Source organism: Phoca vitulina, unplaced genomic scaffold (assembly GCF_004348235.1).
Source record: "Phoca vitulina isolate PV1807 unplaced genomic scaffold, GSC_HSeal_1.0 scaffold66, whole genome shotgun sequence".
Lineage (NCBI taxonomy): Eukaryota > Metazoa > Chordata > Mammalia > Carnivora > Phocidae > Phoca > Phoca vitulina.
In genome coordinates this window covers 1,893,435-1,912,865 of record NW_022589769.1, presented here as the reverse complement: position 1 = coordinate 1,912,865, position 19,431 = coordinate 1,893,435, and the positions used below count along the sequence as shown (strand labels likewise).

At 52.3% G+C, this 19,431-nt stretch overlaps 1 protein-coding gene across 2 annotated transcripts; it reads left to right on the top strand.

Annotated features, from left to right (window-relative positions):
* The first annotated feature begins 937 nt into the window (after nucleotides 1-937).
* TMEM114 (transmembrane protein 114) lies at nucleotides 938-15,034 on the top strand. Of its 2 annotated transcripts, XM_032392160.1 has the most exons (4): nucleotides 938-1,157; nucleotides 1,437-1,517; nucleotides 13,435-13,572; nucleotides 14,802-15,034. In XM_032392160.1, the coding sequence occupies exons 1-4, from the start codon at nucleotides 938-940 to the stop codon at nucleotides 15,032-15,034; spliced, it is 672 nt and encodes a 223-aa protein (XP_032248051.1). The 2 variants fall into 2 exon arrangements, with proteins under 2 accessions (XP_032248051.1, XP_032248052.1); XM_032392161.1 differs by lacking the exon at nucleotides 13,435-13,572.
* The last annotated feature ends 4,397 nt before the right edge of the window (nucleotides 15,035-19,431 follow it).

Below are 19,431 nucleotides of genomic sequence, written 5' to 3'. Positions count from 1 at the left end.
TGGTGATGGTGATGATGGTGATGGTGATGATGGTGATGATGGTGATGATGATGGTGGTGATGATGGTGATGATGATGGTGATGGTGATGACGGTGATGATGATGGTGATGGTGGCAGTGATGGAGGTGGTAAAGGGATAGATTCAGAGGACCTGGCTTAGCCCATTGCTTTAAAGAACTTTTATTAAAAATTGGATCTGCCTTTTGCCTCTGTAGTCAACCTAGAAATATCAACTGAAGGTGGATTTTGGAGGAAGGATAATTGGAGCTGGAGGAAGAGGGGTATTGAAGACTAAACACCCCGGGGGGGACTGTCAGGCTGGTGAGGCCCCACTGTCTTACTTCCCCAGTTTGCAGGGAGGCCGCAGTCCTGCAGCAGAGCATCCAGAACTCCAGCACCTGTCTGGGCGCTCAGCTCGCTTCGAGCAGGAGGGGGAGCCTTAGGAAGGGCGGGTGAGGGAAGGCTCCGGGCACACGGGGCTGGAAGCGGGGAGTCTAGGCGGTGGTGTGGAAGAGAGCAAGGAGGGCTGGGGCGGAAAGGGAGAGGCAGGGCAGGCTGGGTCACGGAGGGGGGGATGATTTGGGGACAGTGGGGAGGTGTTCCGAGAGATAAGAGTCTGGGGGGCAGGTGGGAGGTGGGAATGGACGGCTGAGGTGGCGTTCAGGCTGGGGTGGGGTCCAAAGGGAGGGATGAAGGCTCGGATGGGGGTGTGAAGGCGGGGGTGGAAGTCTGAGATCGCAGGTATGGGGCCTGCGAGTGGCAGTGGCATCGGAGGGCTGGGAGCGGTTTGGGAGGAGCGCGCGCAGGGCGCAGGTGAAGGGCTGAGGGCGGAGCCAGGGCGGGAGGGAGGGCTCGAGGGCCGAAGGCCGGGACAGCTCCCAGTCCGGAGGCTCCGGAGGAGGAGCTGGGAGCCGCGGGCGGCGGGCCGGGCTGCGCCATGCGGGTGCACCTGGGCATGCTGGCAGGCGCGGCAGCGCTGACCGGGGCGCTCAGCTTTGTGCTCCTGGCGGCCGCCATCGGCACGGACTTCTGGTACATCATTGACACCGAGCGGCTGGAGCGGGGCGGCCCGGGGGCGCGGGGCCGGGCGGGGGCCGCCAACCGCAGCGAGCTCGAACCTCTGAGCTCGCACTCTGGCCTCTGGCGCACCTGCCGGGGTAAGGGGGAGCGCGGGGACGCTGCGCGGTGCCGCGCCCGCCCGGGACCTGTTGCTGGGCTCCCAGTCCTCCCCCGAGCCCCAAAGCACAAAACGGGGGGTCTGGGCCCGGGCCGGGTGGGCGGAGGGCTCCGGAGCGGGGTGAGCTCCAGGCGCAGCTGCTCTGGTCTCCGCACGATCCTCCCTCCCGGGATGGCGTCTAGGGTGGGCGTGGGGGCGAGGCCCAGGGCTGGGGTCCCAACGCCAGGTCCGCAGCCACTGATTCTTCCGCCCCATCCAGTCCAGAGCCCGTGCGTGCCGCTGATGAACCCCTTCTGGCAGGAGAACGTGACCGTCAGCGACTCAAGCCGACAACTTCTCAGTGAGTCCGGGAGGGAGGGGATCGGGGGAGAATCCCGGGTCTGGACACCAGTTTTGGAGCTCTTCTCCAAAGAGTGGGGCGGGAGCCCTGCGGAGTGGGTGGCCAGGACCGAAGAAGGGAGTGGAGTTAGGAGCAGGGGCCAGGCCTCTCTTGGGCCACAGGTTACACTGTGTGGTTTAGGATTCATTCATTCCACAACTGTTGATCGCAGGCTTCCTCTGCACCAGGCACCGTGCTGATGATTAAGACCCAAGTCCTGCCGTCCAGGAGCTCACAGACTAGCTGCGGAGACGGATGTGGAAATGCGCAGTCACATTTCAGAGTGACAAGCAGCATGAGGGAGGGAGCGTGGGTGGGAGTCCAAAGAGACACCTAAACCAGCCTGAGGAGCTGAATGCTGAAAAGAGAGGTCTGAGCCCATAGACGCCAAAGCACACCCCGTGTCAGCCTTATTTGTATCCTCAGGGCTGAGAACAAGCGCTTGGCAGTAGCGGGGATGCAGTGAACATCTGTGGAATGATTCAAGAAGGGCCATCAGGAGCAGAGAGCAGCCCCCTACCCCTGGGGCCACTGCGTCTGTCCTGTTCAGGGCTGATTTCCCAGTGCCTAGCACAGTGCTTGGAACTCAGTAACACTGGGAAGACTGAATGCAGGGAAGCAAAAGGGCTGAAACAGACACTTGAGAAAGGAGGGACCTAAATATAATAATAGTTCAGCGAGTTCATTGAGGCTGGCAGTGGGCCGGGCTTGGAGCTGAATGCTTTCCATCACTGTCTTCAGTTAATCTCCACTGCTACCCTGTGGAGTTAAGTATCATCTCCATTATTACCTTCATTTTTCCTGCGAAGAAGCTGAGGCTCAGAGAGGTACCATAGAAAGAATCTGATGAGGAAGGGAGGGCTGAGTTCCACAGACCTTAAAAAATGTGGGTTGCTTTTAATGGACTTGTTGAGGCTTGGGAACAAAGACCAAGTCGCTAGCATGGCCCACAAGGGCTGCCAGGGTGCCTCTCCAGTTCCGATCTCGCCCTTGCTCTTTCTTCTCTGGCTGTGCTTGCCTGGGGCTACTTCCTGAACCATGCCCAATTTCCTCCTGCCACTGGGACTTTGCATATGCCATTTCCTCTGCCTGAAGTCTCCCTGCTCCCATCCCGCTAGCTTGACTCGGTCAACTTCTACTCATAGCACAGGTTTTGTGACATTTTTTGAGTTAAAGTCTGACTCCCTCATTAGACCATGAGTTCTGTGAGGACGGGGACCATGCCTGTCTTGCCACGGCTTGATGCCCAATATTTAGCACAGAACCTGGTGTGGGGTGGGATCACGAGCCCAGATTTGCTGACCCAGGTATGAGAGTGAGTACAAATTGTATTATGTTTGAAGTGGAACCTATTTTTTAAATGAATGAATGAGAAAATGAATGGAACAGAAGTCCAGTGGTGTGCTGGGAAATAGTTAATAATTGTCTTTCTGGGGGAAGAGGGTGTCTTGATTTGAAGCATTTGCTGATTTCTTTGGTATAAATATTCCCATTGGGGTCAACTTCAAGCTATCAACATGATGTCAGGTGGCTCCCCAAATTCCTAAAAACTTAGCAGTTGGCTCTCACAAGCTGATACAATCCAGCTGCAGCACCCTGCATAAGGTCCCGGGGCAGGAGATGTTCCCTTGACATATGTGGGTAGTTGAGGGAAGGTGGAGGTGCCATGAGCTCTTTCCTCAGCCCCAAGCTAACCAGAATCAATTTGGGGTGTTCTCAGAGCATTGTTTCAAGAATGATCAAGAGTTCCCGCCCTTGATGTGAGGGAGATGGGTGTCAGATGCCAGCTCGGACCCTTCCCAGGTCCCTCTGGGATCATGGGACAGGTGTCTTAACCTCTGAGACTCAGTTTCCACATCTATCAAAATGAAATGTCAAAACCACGAGGGGGGTGTGGTCAGAATTCCATAAACCAGCTGGCTGAAAAAAGTGCCCTTACCTGGGACCTCACATGATGCCTCGTTGTTGTGGGATCTCTGTGTTGCATGAAAATGGCTGGACATATAGTAAGTGCTCAATAAACACTAGTCTTTGCTATTTCTTCCAGCCTCTTTTAGATGCAATCCCATCTCTGGAGCACTGACCCTTTGCTGGGCTGGGTGCTGGCATTTAGCCTACTTATCACATCTGTGGGTAAACTGGATGACTAATTATAGTTGGCATTGGTCTGGCTTCTTTGTGAAACTTAATAATGCCAATTATTAAGCACATCCTGTGTGCTCCAGGATTTTGAGAAATGGGCAAAACTCACATCCAGAGTCTGTTCATCTATTCGCTCTCAGACCCAGGTCTAAGCCCCAGCTTCACCGCCAAGGAGGCGTGCAGCCTTGGGTGCATCCCTCTATCTCTCCAAGCATCGGTTCCCTCATGGGCAAAGGGAAGATATCTGTCACCTGTCTTCATAAGGATATGGCCAGGATGGAATGGGAGAGTGTATTTAAAGAGCCTCAGTGGTGCCTGGCCTCTGTAAGTGCACCTTGAGTGGGAGCTGCTATTATTGCCATTATATCATCCAAGAAAGAACAGGCTGCCCCTTCAGACTACATGCTCGCTGTATACCACCCCCAGAGGGAGACTTTTCTCAGAATCTCTTTATCCCCAGAATGAGTTGAATCTTGTCCAAGCTCTTTTGTTATGTGGAGGCATCTTATTTCTTTGAGGACCTGCTGCTGGGGTCACAGAGGAGAGAGGACAGTTGTCAAAGCAGCGTGTTCTCCGAGCCAGCCCCCTAGACAAATCCCAGTGGGGGTGCATAGGGAAGAACTCTTGATTGTTCCGGCAAGAAACCCCAAGCAGGCAGACCACTCCAGCGCCCAATAAAAACCCACCTTGCTTGGATGTTTCGTCTTCCAGATTAGCTCTGGGGATGTCATGGGTTTGATTCCTTGGCCAGGGACTGGAATTACTTTTGGTGGAGGAGGAGGGGATCATCAAATTCAGCACCATGTTGAAAAAAGAGCCCCAGTCTAGAAACAACCAGGCTAGCTGTATCAACCAGGAGTCTTTTGGTGAAACGCAAATCATCCTTATTTAAACAAGGAAAGGAATTCCCGGTCCATGTAATCGAAAAGTCTGCTGGGATCCAGAGAATTAAATTCAATTTCATTCTTTTCCTCTCTGGGCTTTGCCTCTGTTTGGGTCCTACTTTCAATAAACCCTCTCCAGTCTTCACAACCCAAGCAGAAGGAGGCTCTCTACTTGCCAAAAGTCTGCAAAAATTCTAAGTAGGCTTCTCATTGGACCAGACTGGATCACATGCCCAGGGCTGAGCCAATCCTTGTGGCCAAAGGGATGGGATGTGCTGATTGGCCGGGATGAGATGTGCCCCTTGTAACAAGGGGAAGGAGTAGGACCAGTCCCATCATAGATAAGGGCCCCACATCTTACCAGTGGGTGTGGCTTCTGGCCTGTCCCCTGCTTCCATTAACAGGCTGCTCTGAGATGAAATGAGATCACATAAGCAAAGCACCGAGCATAGATGCATGGTACATAGTAGGAGCTCAATTAATGTCTCCTCCTGCTCTAAGTCCCATTGCCTCCCTGAGCCTCAGGCTTCTCATCTGTAAAATGGAGCTAATCACGAGAGACTCATTTACTTACTTTGTACATACGTATTTCACTCCTAGCACTGGGCTAGATGGAGGGCATAGAACATGACGAGATAGGTGTGGTGCTTGCCCACACAGAGCTTAGAGTCTAGTGCAGGAGGCAGATAGTAAACACATGGACCAGTGAATAAATAAACATAAACTTGTTTCAAATAGCACTAGGTGTAGCAAAGGGAATGAAACAGGGTCACTGAGGAAGGGTGGTGGAGGCACCTGTCAATGGCGTGGTTGAAGGGCAATAAGAAGAACAGCTGGTGTTTACGGGACAGTCACTGCGTGCCACACACTGTCCTGAGTGCTTTGCATCTATCAACTCTCTTCATCTTCATGACAATCTCATGAGGCAGGAAATGTTATCATCCTTACTTTTTAAATCAGGAAACCAAAGCACGGAGAGGCTAATAAGTTATCAAAGTTTGCACAGTAACAGGTAGATCTGGATCTGAATCCAGGTGGTTCCTGCCCTGTGGGAATGATGCCACACAGAGTAGAATTCCAGTGTAATGTGGGTGTGCTAAGACCAAGGCCATGGCAGGCCAGAAGAGAGGTTCCTCGCCTATTTCTTGGATTCCCAGTGCCCCATCCTACACTGCCTCTTCCATCTGGGAATCAGAGATCTGAATTACAAGGAGGAAGGGCAGGAGCAGAGCTGAGCGGTAGGATTGAGGGCGGGGTGTTCCAGAGACAGCTAGAAGGCTGGTGTTTCTGGAGGCAGCACAGAAAATGCTTCTTACCCACACCTTGGGTCCTCCCTATGCCTTACTTTGGCCATGTCTCCTAAGAGCCAGGAAGGTGGTCAGGCTGATCATCCTACAGCTAAGCACACCAGATCTAGAGAGGTCAAACGCCTAGCCCAACACAGCACAGCAGTGGCAGAAGGCCACTGTCACTGAGGGCCAGAGGCCTGGCCTGCATGTCTTCTGAGGAGGTGGAGGTTGGAAAATCACAAGATTGGGTCTCTGGTCTCTCTGGGTACCCAGCTGTTGCAGTGGCGTGGAAAATTAAAACCAGCCCTCCCACAATGCCTGGTGCCGATTGCAAGAGAGGAGATGGTGGGGAGAGAAATAAAGGGATTGGGGACATAATGGGATTCAGAGGCGGCCTCAGTCCAGGAGGGAATGCTCAGTGTGATTCATGCATAGCTGTGCGGTAGGTGGGAAGGGAAGTGGGGGGCGCCCTCAGCATCTCAGGGCATAAATGCCTGGGCTTTAGGCTGCCTCTCAGGTGCTTGTTGAAAGTCAAGTACACACTTTAAACAAATAAAGAAACAGAAAATTCATATTCAATGTAATTCCACTTCTTGGGATCTACCCTGTGAGGTTTCTAAGAGGCTCACCTTAACCATTTTTGTAACAGTGGAGAACAAGATACAGCCTCGGGGCTCATGGGTGGAAATACGGCTAAGCGTCTGCATGTGGTACGTCTGTCCTTTGGAAGATTTTGTAGTCCGTAAAGAGAATATACTAATGTGTATAGAAGACCAAGAAATACTGTGGAATGAGAAAAGCACGTTGCAGAGTGTTATGGGCAAGATGCTGTGGATGGTCCAACACATTCTGTTTTCACATGTTGAGGTGTGCCCGGCTGTGCCCTTTAGAATTAGAGAAACAGGTAAATACATAGGAAAGTATATGGGAAAAAGACTGGAAGTATGTGTGTCCAAGCATTTACGAGAGGTTCGCTATGGGGAGGAGAGGACGAAGGAGGAGTTGAGGTGGGGGCTGCATGGGTCTTGTTTTCATTTCTTCTGAGAAGAATGCTGTCATGTCTGCTGTAACGCAAGCCCCAAGGAGGACTGCCCTAGTGGTTGGATTTCACCATGGTGTGGCTTGTGGAAGTAGGGGAACCCTGCCCACCTCTCCAGCTGCAAGAGCTAGGGCACGTGCGTCCTTCCAGATAGCCTGCCTCCGGGCCTTGGCACATGCTGTCCCCTCATTCAGGAACGCCTTCCCCCATGCCTTCTCATCTGACCTTAAAGCTGAGACCTCCTCCCCTTGCCCCGACAGCCCTTCCTAATTTCCAGCCTGGGTTAAACACCCGTTGCCTGCCATCCCTACACCCGTTTGTCAACCTCCTTTGCTGTTCCATCCCAGCTCTGAGACTTGATGGCTGTACCTTCCTGAGCAACTGACCTCAGTACTTTGAACCTCACTTTTCTCGTATGTGAAATGGGTATTAAAATTCTTACTTGGTAGAGCTCCAGGAGCTTGAGGGCAAGAAAGAAACAGTTATTCTCACATTTGGTGCTCATGACAGCTTGGCAAAGTCAGGGCCCATGGTCCAATGGACAGGGGAGGAAACAGAAACAGGCTTTTGGGAGGCGATGATATTTGCTTGGTAAGAGATGGTGTCAGGATTTGAACTTAGGTCTTTGCTTGTCGTAGAGTCCTGCTTTTTCCATATCACAACGATGCATCTTGGAGCCTTCTAAGGGAACGAAGATGCAGCCCCTGTTCTCAAAAAGACTGTGTTCTGGTCACCCCAGATTCTAGAACAAATATTGACAAAAACATAAAAATTGACTTCCTTACCACCCACAATGAGGACTGAATATCTCTGAGCCCTTCTTGGGGTCTCCAAGTCACCTTGACAAGGCTTGAACATAAAGACAGTGTGACATTTCCCCCTTTGGGAAATGGTTCCTGAGATTTCCTTCTTTTGTCCGTGCTTCTGATGTCTCTGCAGAAACTCTGTCTCTAGTTTCTTTAAGAGCACAACTATTACTTCGCTAACCACCCCGGGCCTTCCTGACCTCACTACTGTTGTGGAATTGGAAGCTTGGTTTTCCCATTGAGCAGTTCTTTGAAAAGTGTGATGATGGGAGAGTCACAATCATCTTTTCCTTGGCGTGAACATCTTTGCTTCTTTCTGGGTTTGCTCTTCCTTTTGCTGGCAACAAAGTTGTTTTTTTTTTTCCTCAACAAAGTATTTTTGAACTAAACGGTTTCTTGCCCTTGGGCACACATTGGCCCTTGATGAAAAAAGGCCTGTCAACATTTATTATTATTATTATTATTAATTCTATATAGTAATCTTAGCTGCCATCTGTTGAGCTCCTCCCGTAAACACTGGAGTAGATTGGAAGGTGTCACCCCCTATAAAAAAGATATATCCACGTCCTAACCCCTGGTACCTGGGGATGTGACCTTATTTGAAAAAAGTGTCCTTGCAGATGTCATTAAGTTTAGGATCTTGAGATGAGATCATCTTGGATTAACTGGGTGGGCCCTGCATTCTATGACAAGGGTCCTTGTAAGAAAAGGAGAATGAAGATGGGGGCAGAGACTGGGAATGACGCATCCTCGGGAGGCTGGAGGAGGCAGGGAAGGACTCTCCCCTGGAGCCTCTGGAGGGGAGTGGGGTCATGCGACATCTTGATTTTGGACTTATGTCCTCTGGGACTGTTGGATCATACATTCCTGTAGGAGACACCTGGTTTGTAGTAATTTGTGATGCAGCCCAAGGAAATGAATGCAATCACCTTATCCAAAGAAGTGCCCCCCACTCCCTGCCTACCCCGTTTTTCTGCATTGTCATGCTGACTTCCTTCATAACACATCACAGCCTGTGACTTTGTTTCCCTGCTCGTCTGTCTCCTGCCCTGGACCCTGGTCTCCAGGGGGAGCAGGGACCAAGTCTAGATCATAGAGTCCCCGGGCTCTATGGCAGAGCATGGCCCTCCTTAGGGGCCTATAGATACGTGTTTCCAAATGAGATGTGGTTGGAAATGGGTACGGAACTCAGAATCAATCCTCATGCCCCATGTCTGCGGCCCTGAAAATAACAAAGACCAAGGCACGTGTACGCACAGACACACACACACACGCACACACACACACACACACACACCACGAAAAGCTAAGCCAGACTTCAGCGGGAGATTTTACAACTCTCCCACAGGAAGCCTGTTCTTACCCAGATATTTAATTGAATGTGTACGTCAAGTCAGCTTGCAACAAGTCTGGGAACTCACACATGGCGCCGCCAGGGCTGAACCCGCTCCAGGAAACCTCATTAATTTCTAAATGACGAATGATTTCACTTCCCAGCCATGGTCTGGAGGCAACACCATACAGGGGGACAGATCTTCCAGGGCCAGGTTTTCATCCCAGCTGTTGTGCTTTCTGGCCCAAGATTTTTCCCAGGAAGAAAGGAAGGAAGGGAGAAAGGAAGGAAAGAAGGAAGGAAGGAAGGGAGTGAGGGAGGAAGGGACAGACGGACAAGCTTTGGGAGGGAGATTGCTCTTGTGTCCTTGACTCGCCGAGGTTGGTGGCCTTTACAGGGTTGAGGACAAAGTGATTTGATCACAGTGGAAGTCGGGCTGGATTCTTGTCTCCCGTCATCGTTATTCCTGGCAGGGTTATGATCTGTCTAGCACTTATTCTATGGGACGTGGTACCTACATTTACACTTTTCTGCGTTGCCCCATCATCTTCACGCACGCCGTCCTGATGGTAATCCTGTGAGCCACCTCTTATCGCCTCCTTTTCACAGATGTGGAAATGGAGTTCCTGCTGAATTAAGAGACACGCCCAGGGCCCCAGAGTCAGAGCCCAAATTCGAATGCGGAGTACCTGGCTCGAAAGTCTCTGTTTTGAACCCCTGTGAGGTCATCTCTCAAGCTTCTTGGTTTCTTTTTCATTTCTTAGAAACTGCCATATTTTCTTGGCTTAGAGAAACACCATCTAGCTCTTAATTAATTAATGAGGTCGACAAATACCCGTCGGGCACTCACCATCTCCTGAGCGCTCTACTGGAAACTCAGGGATACAATCATACAAGAGGAACCTGTTCAAGGAACCCATGGCTTAACAGGAGAGACAGAAGAGGGAGCTGCCCCCCATACTAGGTAACAGACACTAGAATAGGGAGACCGTGGGGAGCTGGGGGCACAGAGCAGACTGTGAACGTGGGTGTAAGGAAAGACTTCTGAGGGGCGCCTGGGTGGCTCAGTCAGTTAAGTGTCTGTCTTTGGCTCAGGTCATGATCCCAGGGTCCTGGGATCGAGCCCCACATCGGGCTCCTTGTTCAGCAGGGAGCCTGCTTCTCCCTCTCTTGGCCCCTCCCCCTGCTCTCTCTTTTCATCTCTCTCTCTCAAAATAAATAAAAATCTTAAAAAAAAAAAAGATTTGCGAGTAAAACTTAAAAGGCTTAAGAAAAACTAAGTATTTAAATACTCAATTTTAACAAGTTGAACATCATTCTAAATAAAAGCACAGTATTGTACACACAAAAACATCCCTCCTAGGGCGCCTGGGTGGCTCAGTCGTTAAGCGTCTGCCTTTGGCTCAGGTCATGATCCTAGGGTCCTGGGATTGAGCCCCGCATCGGGCTCCCTGCTTCGTGGGAAGCCTGCTTCTCCCTCTCCCACTCCCCCTGCTTGTGTTCCCTCTCTCACTATGTCTCTCTCTGTCAAATAAATAAATAACATCTAAAAAAAAAAAAGACTTCTGGAAGAAATGAGCTTAGCTTGCTCTCAAGAGCAAGAGTGAAGTATTTATTTTCATACCTATCTTGCTGCCAAAAGGACTGAAAGAGGCTTAGTGTCCAGCTCATGGTAAATGATCAATCAATATTTGGTAAACGAATGGCCAGTGAAAAAGAACTTTGCAATTCTTTCCCTTTTTGCTTTGGCTGCCGGGAAGCTCAGAGCCAAGATGGTGGCAAATGTTGAGATCTTGGGATCCTGAGATCCCAGATTTCTTCTGCCCCCCTCTCCCCCACCCCACCCCACTTGACATTCATGTAACTCCTTCTTTTCTACTTTCTGGTTTTGTAATTTAAGTTCTGATCATGCCTTGTTAATGTAATATGCTTCTGACTCACCAGCCACCTGCAATTTGGGGACAGGGAAGAGGGGTAGGGGATGTTCTTTCTCTGGCCTCCCCTCCTCTCACCTGTTCATCCCCTCCCCCCCACCCCACGCTCCCCTTGCCAATCACTGTTCTCATCAATGGAACTCAGAGCAAATGTTCCCCACGTGGTGATGAGTCACCATGAAGGGAGCTGGGCAGGAGCCGGGGAGGGAAGGCTAGAAGCCAGTGGGCTAGGCAGCCCGGGATGGGGAGCCAGGGCAGTCAGAGAGCACCAGAGGAAGAGGGGGGGACTGTATGTGGAGGAGGAAAGGCAGGGTCTTTAGGAAATACTTGGGTCTTGAGAACAGGGGCTGCTTTCAGTGTCAGGGGAGCTAGGGGCTGGCCTGATACAGCGGCGTTCCAGAACTTGAACTCCCTGTGGAATCCCTGGAACCTGTCCGGTCCCCACTCCCAGTCCAGCTCTGTAATACTGGTGCCCCCCTGATCCCCGAGGCTGGACCTGCCCAGCTCTGGGCCACAATAAGCCTCTGTCTCCGCTGCCTGTGCTCCGGTCCCTGACCGAGCCCCGAACCCAGCGCTTCCTCCCTCATCTTCCCACCTGTGCAGACGGCGGCACGTCCGTCCGGCACTCAGGCCCCAGATCTCACTGCTTGTCTTGTCCCTCTTGTTCTCACACCGTTGCCTTCAACACCGTTGCCTGTTTTATCTTCAGAATATACCTGGAATCCGACTCCTTCCCAGTGGCCCCGGGTCACCCTCATCTTTAACAGGGTGATTGCAGTAATGCCCCCATGGGCTTCCCGCTCCTTGTCTTTGTTTTCTCAGGCAGTCTGGGTGGCTTAAAACCCCAGAAGTGTGTTGCATCACAGTCCAGGAGGTCGGAAGTCTGAAATGCAGGGGTGCGCGGGGCTGGTCCTCCTGGAGGCTTCAAGGGAGAATCCGGTCCCTGCCTCCCCGGCTTCAGGTGGTGGCATCGATCCCCGGAAGCCCTTGGCATGGGGCCACGTCACTCAATCTCTTTCCCCCATCTTCACCTCATCTTCTCTGTGCTCTCGCCTGCCTCCTCCCAGGGCACTAGTCCTTGGATGTGGGGCCCCCTCGAATGCAGATGATCTCATGCAGAGACCCCTCACTTCATTCCATCTGCAAAGACTCTCGTCCCAGATCGGGTCACCTTCAGCGGTTCCGCGCGATGTGAGCTTGGGAGCCACCTGTCTGTCCCCTGCCCCCCTCTGCTGTCTACTCTCAGTATAGCAAGCAGAGCAGTCTTGAGAAACAGAAGTTAAGCTGTGGGATTCTCTTGTCCCAAGCTGCCCACCTGGTGGCCCCTTTCATTCGGACGGAAGTTCACAATCCTGTGCGTGCTCTGCTCTTGGCTCTCTGTCTTCATCTCCTGCATCCCCTCTCCCCCGTGCTCTCTTCACGCCGCCCCTGCCAGCTTCCCCGGGTGCCTCCATCCCACCAGGCACAATCCGTCCTGGGACTCTGCACCTGCTCCTCCCTTGTCCCCCCACCCCACCCTTCCTGACCTTCATTCTGCAGGCTGCCTCTCTCACCTCCTTCCCGGGGCTCTGCTTGAATGTCACCTCCTCCGTGAAGCCACTGCTCCAGCCCATTCTGTGCCGTGTTCACTGCCCTCCCCAGCCACTTGTCACCATCTCTCAACTCTGTCTTATTGATCTGTTCACTACTTGACTCTACTCACTACAGTACTCAGGAAACATGCTGAGTGAGTACGCGAATGGACACGGCAGTACCTGCCTCGCAGGGAGTGTGAGGACGCACGCTTGTGCGACCCGAAGCCTGGCATAGATTTTTCAAAAATTAGTTGATTTTATTCTTGAAGTTTTGTCGACACACAATGTTCTGTTAGTTTCAGGGGTAGGACACAGGGATTGGACAATTCTATACATTGCTCAGTGCTCACAGCAACAGGTATATTCACCATCCATCATCATGCAACGTTATTACAGTATTATTTATTATTTTTGCTACACTGTACTTTTCATCCCTGTGACTTATTTATTTTATACCAGAAAGTGTGTATGTCTTCACCCCCTTCATCTATGTCACTTATCTCCCCACTCTCTCCTCTCTGGCAAATGCCAGTTTATTCTCTGTATTTAAGAGTCTATTTTTTGTTTGCTTGTTTGTTTGTTTTGTTTTCTGGATTCCATGGATCAGTGAAATCATACAGTATGTGTCTTTATCTGTCTGACTTGTTTCACTTATGTAACGGAATATTACTCAGCCATGAAAAAGAGTGGATCTTGTGGTTTGTAACGTGTTGTTATATTATCATCATCATCATCAGACATGGTAGTAACAATGGTGTTAATTTTTTCTCCCAGCATCTGGGGGCTGGCCCATGGGTGGTGCTCAGTAAGTGTTTGTTAACTGACTGAAGGTTTTTGGTAACTCTCCTCTGCCTGTTGTCCTCCTCTCTCTTCTAAGCCATGCATGGGACATTTGTGATTCTGCTGCCGCTCAGCCTGATCCTGATGGTGTTCGGGGGGATGACGGGGTTTCTGAGCTTCCTCCTTCGAGTCTCCATCCTCCTCCTGCTCACAGGGACTCTCTTCCTCTTTGGAGGTAGGTGCCCCCCTTGCACGGAGTGTGGGGGCTCCAGAGGGGCTGCACATGAATCCTCAGCCAGGGAAGGGCGGGCGGGCATCCTCTCCGGGGCTCAGTTTCCCCATCTGTGACATCAGAGCTGGAAGGGATGAGTGGGTCCCAAGAGAGAAGCAGAGGGTGGGAGCAGGTCCTGAGGATTGTTTTCCTGGTTTCACAGATGACCCTGCAGCTTCTGCGTGAGGGCTGTGGGCTGGCAGGAGACCCTCGCTCTCTCATGTGCCTCTGCCCTTCTGACACATCTTGCTTTGATCGATCGATGGATTGATTGATTGATTAAAACCCGGGCAATGCCTGGGTTAATCCCGTTTGTTTGGCAGACCTGAGGCTTTCAAAGATGGGATCCAGCACATGGCTGGTGTCCTAAGGCCTCCCTCCTTCCTGTGGGCTTGAAATCGTCCCTGCTTAAACACCGAGCAGGAACAGAGGTGATGCACACACTTGGGATCCATGGAGGAAAAGGACCAAAAAGAATGTCTGGCGGTGAAAATAGTGTGAGGCTCAGATGTCCTCCGACCTCTACTATTATTGATATTGGCATTAAGAGGTTACCCAGGGACTAATTCTCGAAACCACTCTGCACACTTGGAGGGAAGTCTAATCCGCGCTGTGCCATGGGGGGAGCCTCGAGCCAGGCTGCGGAGTACTTGACGTGAGGCAGATGCCCAGGGAGGCCGAGACGTTCATTTACATTAATTTAATTTCAGTTGAAATAGCCCCCTGTGGCCGGCAGCTGTGGCGCTGAATGGGGCATCTGTCATTCCCGGTCTCTGGGGACCCACCGTGGGCCAGCCCCGTGCTGGGTGCCAGGGAATCCATGATGAGTCCCCTGGAGCTCACAGCCCATTGGGGGAGATGGCCATTAGCTAAGCGATCTCACAAACAAATGCAAAATTGCCGTTCTGACCTGGACAGTGACAGTGTGTGGTGCTGTGAAACTACAGGGTGGACTTGACCTACTCGGGGAGGTCCCGGAATCAGGTTAGGTGAGCTGAGATGTGGGGATGGACAGGAGTTTCTGGTGGTGGGAGGGAATGGGAAGGGAAGGGAGGGTGCACTGGGTAGGGGACCAGCATGGGCAAAGGCCCTGTGGTAGGAGGAGCATGGACAGCTGGAGAGGCGGGCTGGGCAAGGAGGAGGAGGAAGAGGAGCCTGGGCGTTTGATCTGCTCTCCTTTGCCTCTCCTGCAGCCTTGCTGACCCTGGCTGGAATCAGTGTCTACATCGTGTACTCGGCGGCCGCCTTCCGGGAGGCGCAGTGTCTCCTGGAGGAGAAGGCCCTCCTGGACCAGGTGGACATCCACTTCGGCTGGTCCCTGGCCCTGGGCTGGATGAGCTTCATTGCCGAGCTGCTCACTGGGGCGGCCTTTATGGGGGCGGCCCGCGTGCTCAGCCTGAGACAGAGGCAGGACCGGGCCATATGAGCCCGATGCCTGGTCTGGTGGGAGGCAGGGCCCTGGCCTCAAAGGCCACTGCTATGTGCTGAGCTCCGGGCCTGGCTGTCATGTCCGTGCCTGGTGTGGTGTGTCTGTGTGTTCGTGCACGTGTGTGTCCGTACGGGCTGGAGGAGGCCTCGGGAATGCAGAACCCACCTCACCTGAAACAACAAAATAGCCCCTTGATCATAACCAGAACTTTCCGGATTGCAGCCCCTGTGGGCCTCCTCTGGCTTCATTGCAGCGCTCACCCCCACTCATTGCATCAGCTCCCCTTCTTTGCTAAGGAATGGAAGATCAGAGAGGTTAGGTAAGCTGCACAAAAGCGCACAGTGAGCTGGTGGTCTATTCCTTGCTCCAAGAACAGTGCTCAGTCCCTTACCACAGTTTTCCTGAGTAGGTTCAATGGACTGGCTGCAGCATGATTGCTGTGTGGGGGGGTGCTGCACCCCAGACTCTGGGCCTCAGGCCTCAGAAGACCTGGAGCCCCCGCCTAGGGCGCAGTGTGAAACGGGGTGGTGAGAGCAGAAATCTGGGCTGCTCACCAACCAGGCGGTGCAAATGTCCCCCTCCCCCCCACCTCAGCGAGGTGCACGCTCGTCCCGTCCATAGTCCCAGAGCTCGACAGGCCGGGCTGACTCGGAGTGATGATTCTCAGTGACCAGGGGCTCCGTACTGCAACATAAAGTAGTCATCCCGGACATAGAAGCCCCTCCTAGCTTTCTGGTGGTCGGCGTGCTGGTCCCCTCATTGTGTCACTTCAGAGATCACAGGAAGAGCCAACCGCAAGCCCACCGCCAGCAGGAAGAGCAATCAGCAAGCTTGAGACTCATAAGAAGGAATCATTAGCAGATTCGCCTGAGGAGGGAAGAAGGATCAGTGGACTCACAACCAGTAGGGAAGAATATCCTCAAACACACAGTAGTCACTCCTGGACCCAAGTGCCACCTGTGAGCCCTCATCAACTCACTCACACCCGTCATAGAGTAGTTTCCCCATGAATGTGTTGACTGAGCCTGCTTCCCTAGCCTGAAGTCCGAGACTGGCAAGATTCAGACAACTGGAAAAGCAGGAGGAGGAGGGTCCTGTACCCCCTGAGGAAGACCGATTAGCAGATCCCAACCCTCAACGGAATTTAAAAAATGTGCAGGGGCCACCTCGGGCCAATGACATCATAGTCTCCCAGAGTGGGGTCTGAGCATGGCTAGCATTTGAACAAATCTTAAGATAGAGAGTGGCCTGGCATTTGGTTTACCCCAGCGCACCTCCGACTTTTATGGGGATCTTGTGAAAATGCAGGTTCTGATTCAGGAAGGAGGTGGAGGTGGGGCCTGCAGTTCTGCATTTCTAACAAGCCTCCGGTAAGGAGGTTTTGTAAAGTTGCTTGCACGCACACACACACACACAATGCACACACACATGCACAAGCACACACACATCGCACATGCACACACAGGGTCTTCTTTCCTTCATGGGGCAGGGTTTTTAGGTTGCTTCTGCACCAGCAAAGGAGGTGTGGAGTCCGTCATGGGCTGAGTCCTGGTGACACCATTAGCTGTGTGGCCTCAGTGGGTCTAGGTGGGGGACGGCGCCCACCTCCTTGGTCCTTTGGCATTGAGTGTTCTCCAGGGAAGCCTGGCTCCTTTTGGGCAAACATACGTCTGGGTGTGACGTGGGCTTTTCTCAGTATGCATGGTGGGGGTGGCTCTAGGATATGAAGTGAAAGATTCTCATGGAGCTTGCTGATGGGGTGATCTTCAGGGACTAATTGTAACCCCTGCTCCCTCCCCCCAAAAATTCCATCCCTCCTTTTGTCCTTGTGTTCTAGCCCACGGGAATGGAAGTGTGCAAAGTGGCTGCACATCCGAATCCTCTGGGGTGGTGCCTCTCACACTTCAGCGTGCTGAGACTCTTCGGGGTGTCCCAACCCTCCTGGCGGGGGGTGGTCCCCGGGGGCTCTCTGAGTCAGCAGGTCCAGGTGGGGCCCGAGATTTCACAGGTCTGACCAGCTCTCAGGTGATGTGGATGCTGCTGATCTGGGTCCCTGTCCTTTGTGACCCTGATCTGGGGCATTTGCTAAGTGACAGCTTGCTGCACATTAGAATCACCTGGGCATCTTTTAAAAACCCCAATGCCCGGCTGAATCCTTGCTCTGATTGTACCTCGGGGTGGAGTTGATAGTGTTTAAAGACCTCTCTGGATGATTCCAAGGTACAGCTGAGGTTTTCAACCTATTCCTGCAGGATCCAGAGTCATGAGATGTGGGGAAGGCCTGGGGAGCCTTAGGTTTAAGAAAATCCCTCGGGAAGTGCCATTGGCTTAGCAGGTTTGTGGACCATTGGTGTGGATCATAAGGTGAGTGACCATTAGCAACATCATGACGTCACTGTCCTCACCACGACACCGTCACCCTTACCATGACATCATGATGACCTCCTCCTCCTCACCATGGCTGATGCTCACTGAGTACTTATTACACATCTGCACTATTCTACATGCCATCAGTCACTCAGTCACTCAACAAACACTTGGGGAAGGTCATTGCATGCTAGGACCTAGCAAGCCCTTGCTCTCAGAGCCACCACATGATTGAGGACAGGCATGCAAAACATATGGTCGGTGGTGAGGACTATGGAGAGAAGCGAGGCAGGGTACAGATGAGGAAACTGAGGCACAGACAGGCTAAGTTAACTGGCCCGAGGAAAAGAGAGAAAGGGCTACAACTGGGATGCAAGTTCAGATCTGCCTGATTCCAGGATGGTTTCCTTTCCATTCCTGCCAGCCAGGCAGCTCTGTCCGCCAGTGGGTTCAGGACATTGCTGCCACTTCCTGTCCGTCTAGTCTGTAAAAGTGCAAACTGAGCGGATTGCTCACAAGGTCCCATGGGGAGGGGGGCGAGAGCAGAGTTACAAAATCAATTACACAAGTCAGGGAGAGAAATGAAAGTTTTCGCAAAGTGAGGGCAACCCTGCTAGTGAGAGAGAGAGAGAGAGAGAGAGAGAGAGAGAGAGAGAGAGAGAGAGTGGTCTCTGCTGCCACCTGCTGGTCATATGGTGGAACTGCATCAGAGGCAGGCCCTGGTACTCAAATGCGTCCGAGGACGTCCGTTTTCAGCCCTCAGGCTGTCCAGCTACAGGTCTGACCCTGCAGGGTAGCGGCTCTTAGCTGGGGCGATTCTCCATTCCCTCCCCACCTGGGACATTGACGATGTCTAGAGACGTTTTTGGTTGTCACAGCTGGGGGTGAGTGCTCCTGCATCCGGAGGGCAGAGGCCAGTGCATGGGATGGCCACCAGGATGGAGAATTTATCTAGTCCCACCTGTGAATCATGCCAAGCTTGAGAAACCCTGCTAGAGGCACAGAAACGAATTATAAAAGAGAGCACGTGTGTATTCAAGGAACTAATGACATAGTTGAAATAATTTCATTCATTTGATAAACATTTACCAAATACCTACCATGTGTCAGGGACTGTTCTAGGGTCTGGGGACCCATTAGTGCAGATGGATGACAAGATCCCTGCCCTTACTAGCTTCCATGGAAACGGGTGACACACACATGAACCAATGATACATATGAGAAATTCAGGGAGTATTAGGGCTATGAAGAAAACAAAACATGAGATGGAGGGTGGCCGGGAGATATGTTACTCCAGGAAGGACAGTCAGGAAGGACCCCCCTGGAGGAAGAAGCACTGTGCTGAGGGCCCCTTGAAGGAGATAGCATTCTGCTGAGACCCAAGTGAGGAACCTGCCACGTGGGGAAACAGCAGGCCAGGCAGGAGACAGTAAGTGCAAAGGCCCTGAGGTGGAAACAAGTTCATGTGTTTGAAGGGAAGACAGAAGGAGAGTGGAGGGAGTGTGGTAGCAGGTGACTAGAGATAGGAGGTAGGTAGGTGGAGGGGATGAGGAAGAGGGAGAGGAGGTGGCTGGGTTACCCGTGGTCCATGACGAGGAGGTGCTGATGATAAGTGGGATTTGGGATTCTGTGGTGTTCTGTTCTGTCCTAGTCTATCCTATTCTATTCCATTCTGATTCTATATTGAGGGCAAGGAGACATCTCTGGGTGAGGGGATGCATAGGCCCTAAGACTGTGGTTCTCCACCCCACCTTCATATTAGCATCATCTGGGGACTCAAAAAAGCCAAACTTCTAACATTTGGGCTTCGAACTTCTAACCCTGGGGAGCCTGGAGGCTTGCAGAGCAATCACCGTTAGCCCCATTTTGCAGGTGAGGGGCCTGAGGTGCACAGCAGGACTTGCTGGGTGGGGCAAGGGCCAGGTCCTTGCCCCCTTCCTCTCTCTGTCCCTCTGACATGGGGCTGCTCACCCCCCTCCTCCAGAGTCAATGCCCTGGATTTCACTTATAGCAAAAACGTCTTTGCT

What these genes read in the sequence shown, in the direction of transcription:
- TMEM114 (XM_032392160.1), top strand. Translation starts at nt 938, where the DNA reads ATGCGGGTGCACCTGGGCATGCTGGCAGGCGCGGCAGCGCTGACCGGG. An exon ending in CCTCTGGCGCACCTGCCGGG is followed by an intron (nt 1,158 to 1,436) that starts GTAAGGGGGAGC and finishes CGCCCCATCCAG; the next exon opens with TCCAGAGCCCGTGCGTGCCG. An exon ending in GACTCTCTTCCTCTTTGGAG is followed by an intron (nt 13,573 to 14,801) that starts GTAGGTGCCCCC and finishes CCTCTCCTGCAG; the next exon opens with CCTTGCTGACCCTGGCTGGA.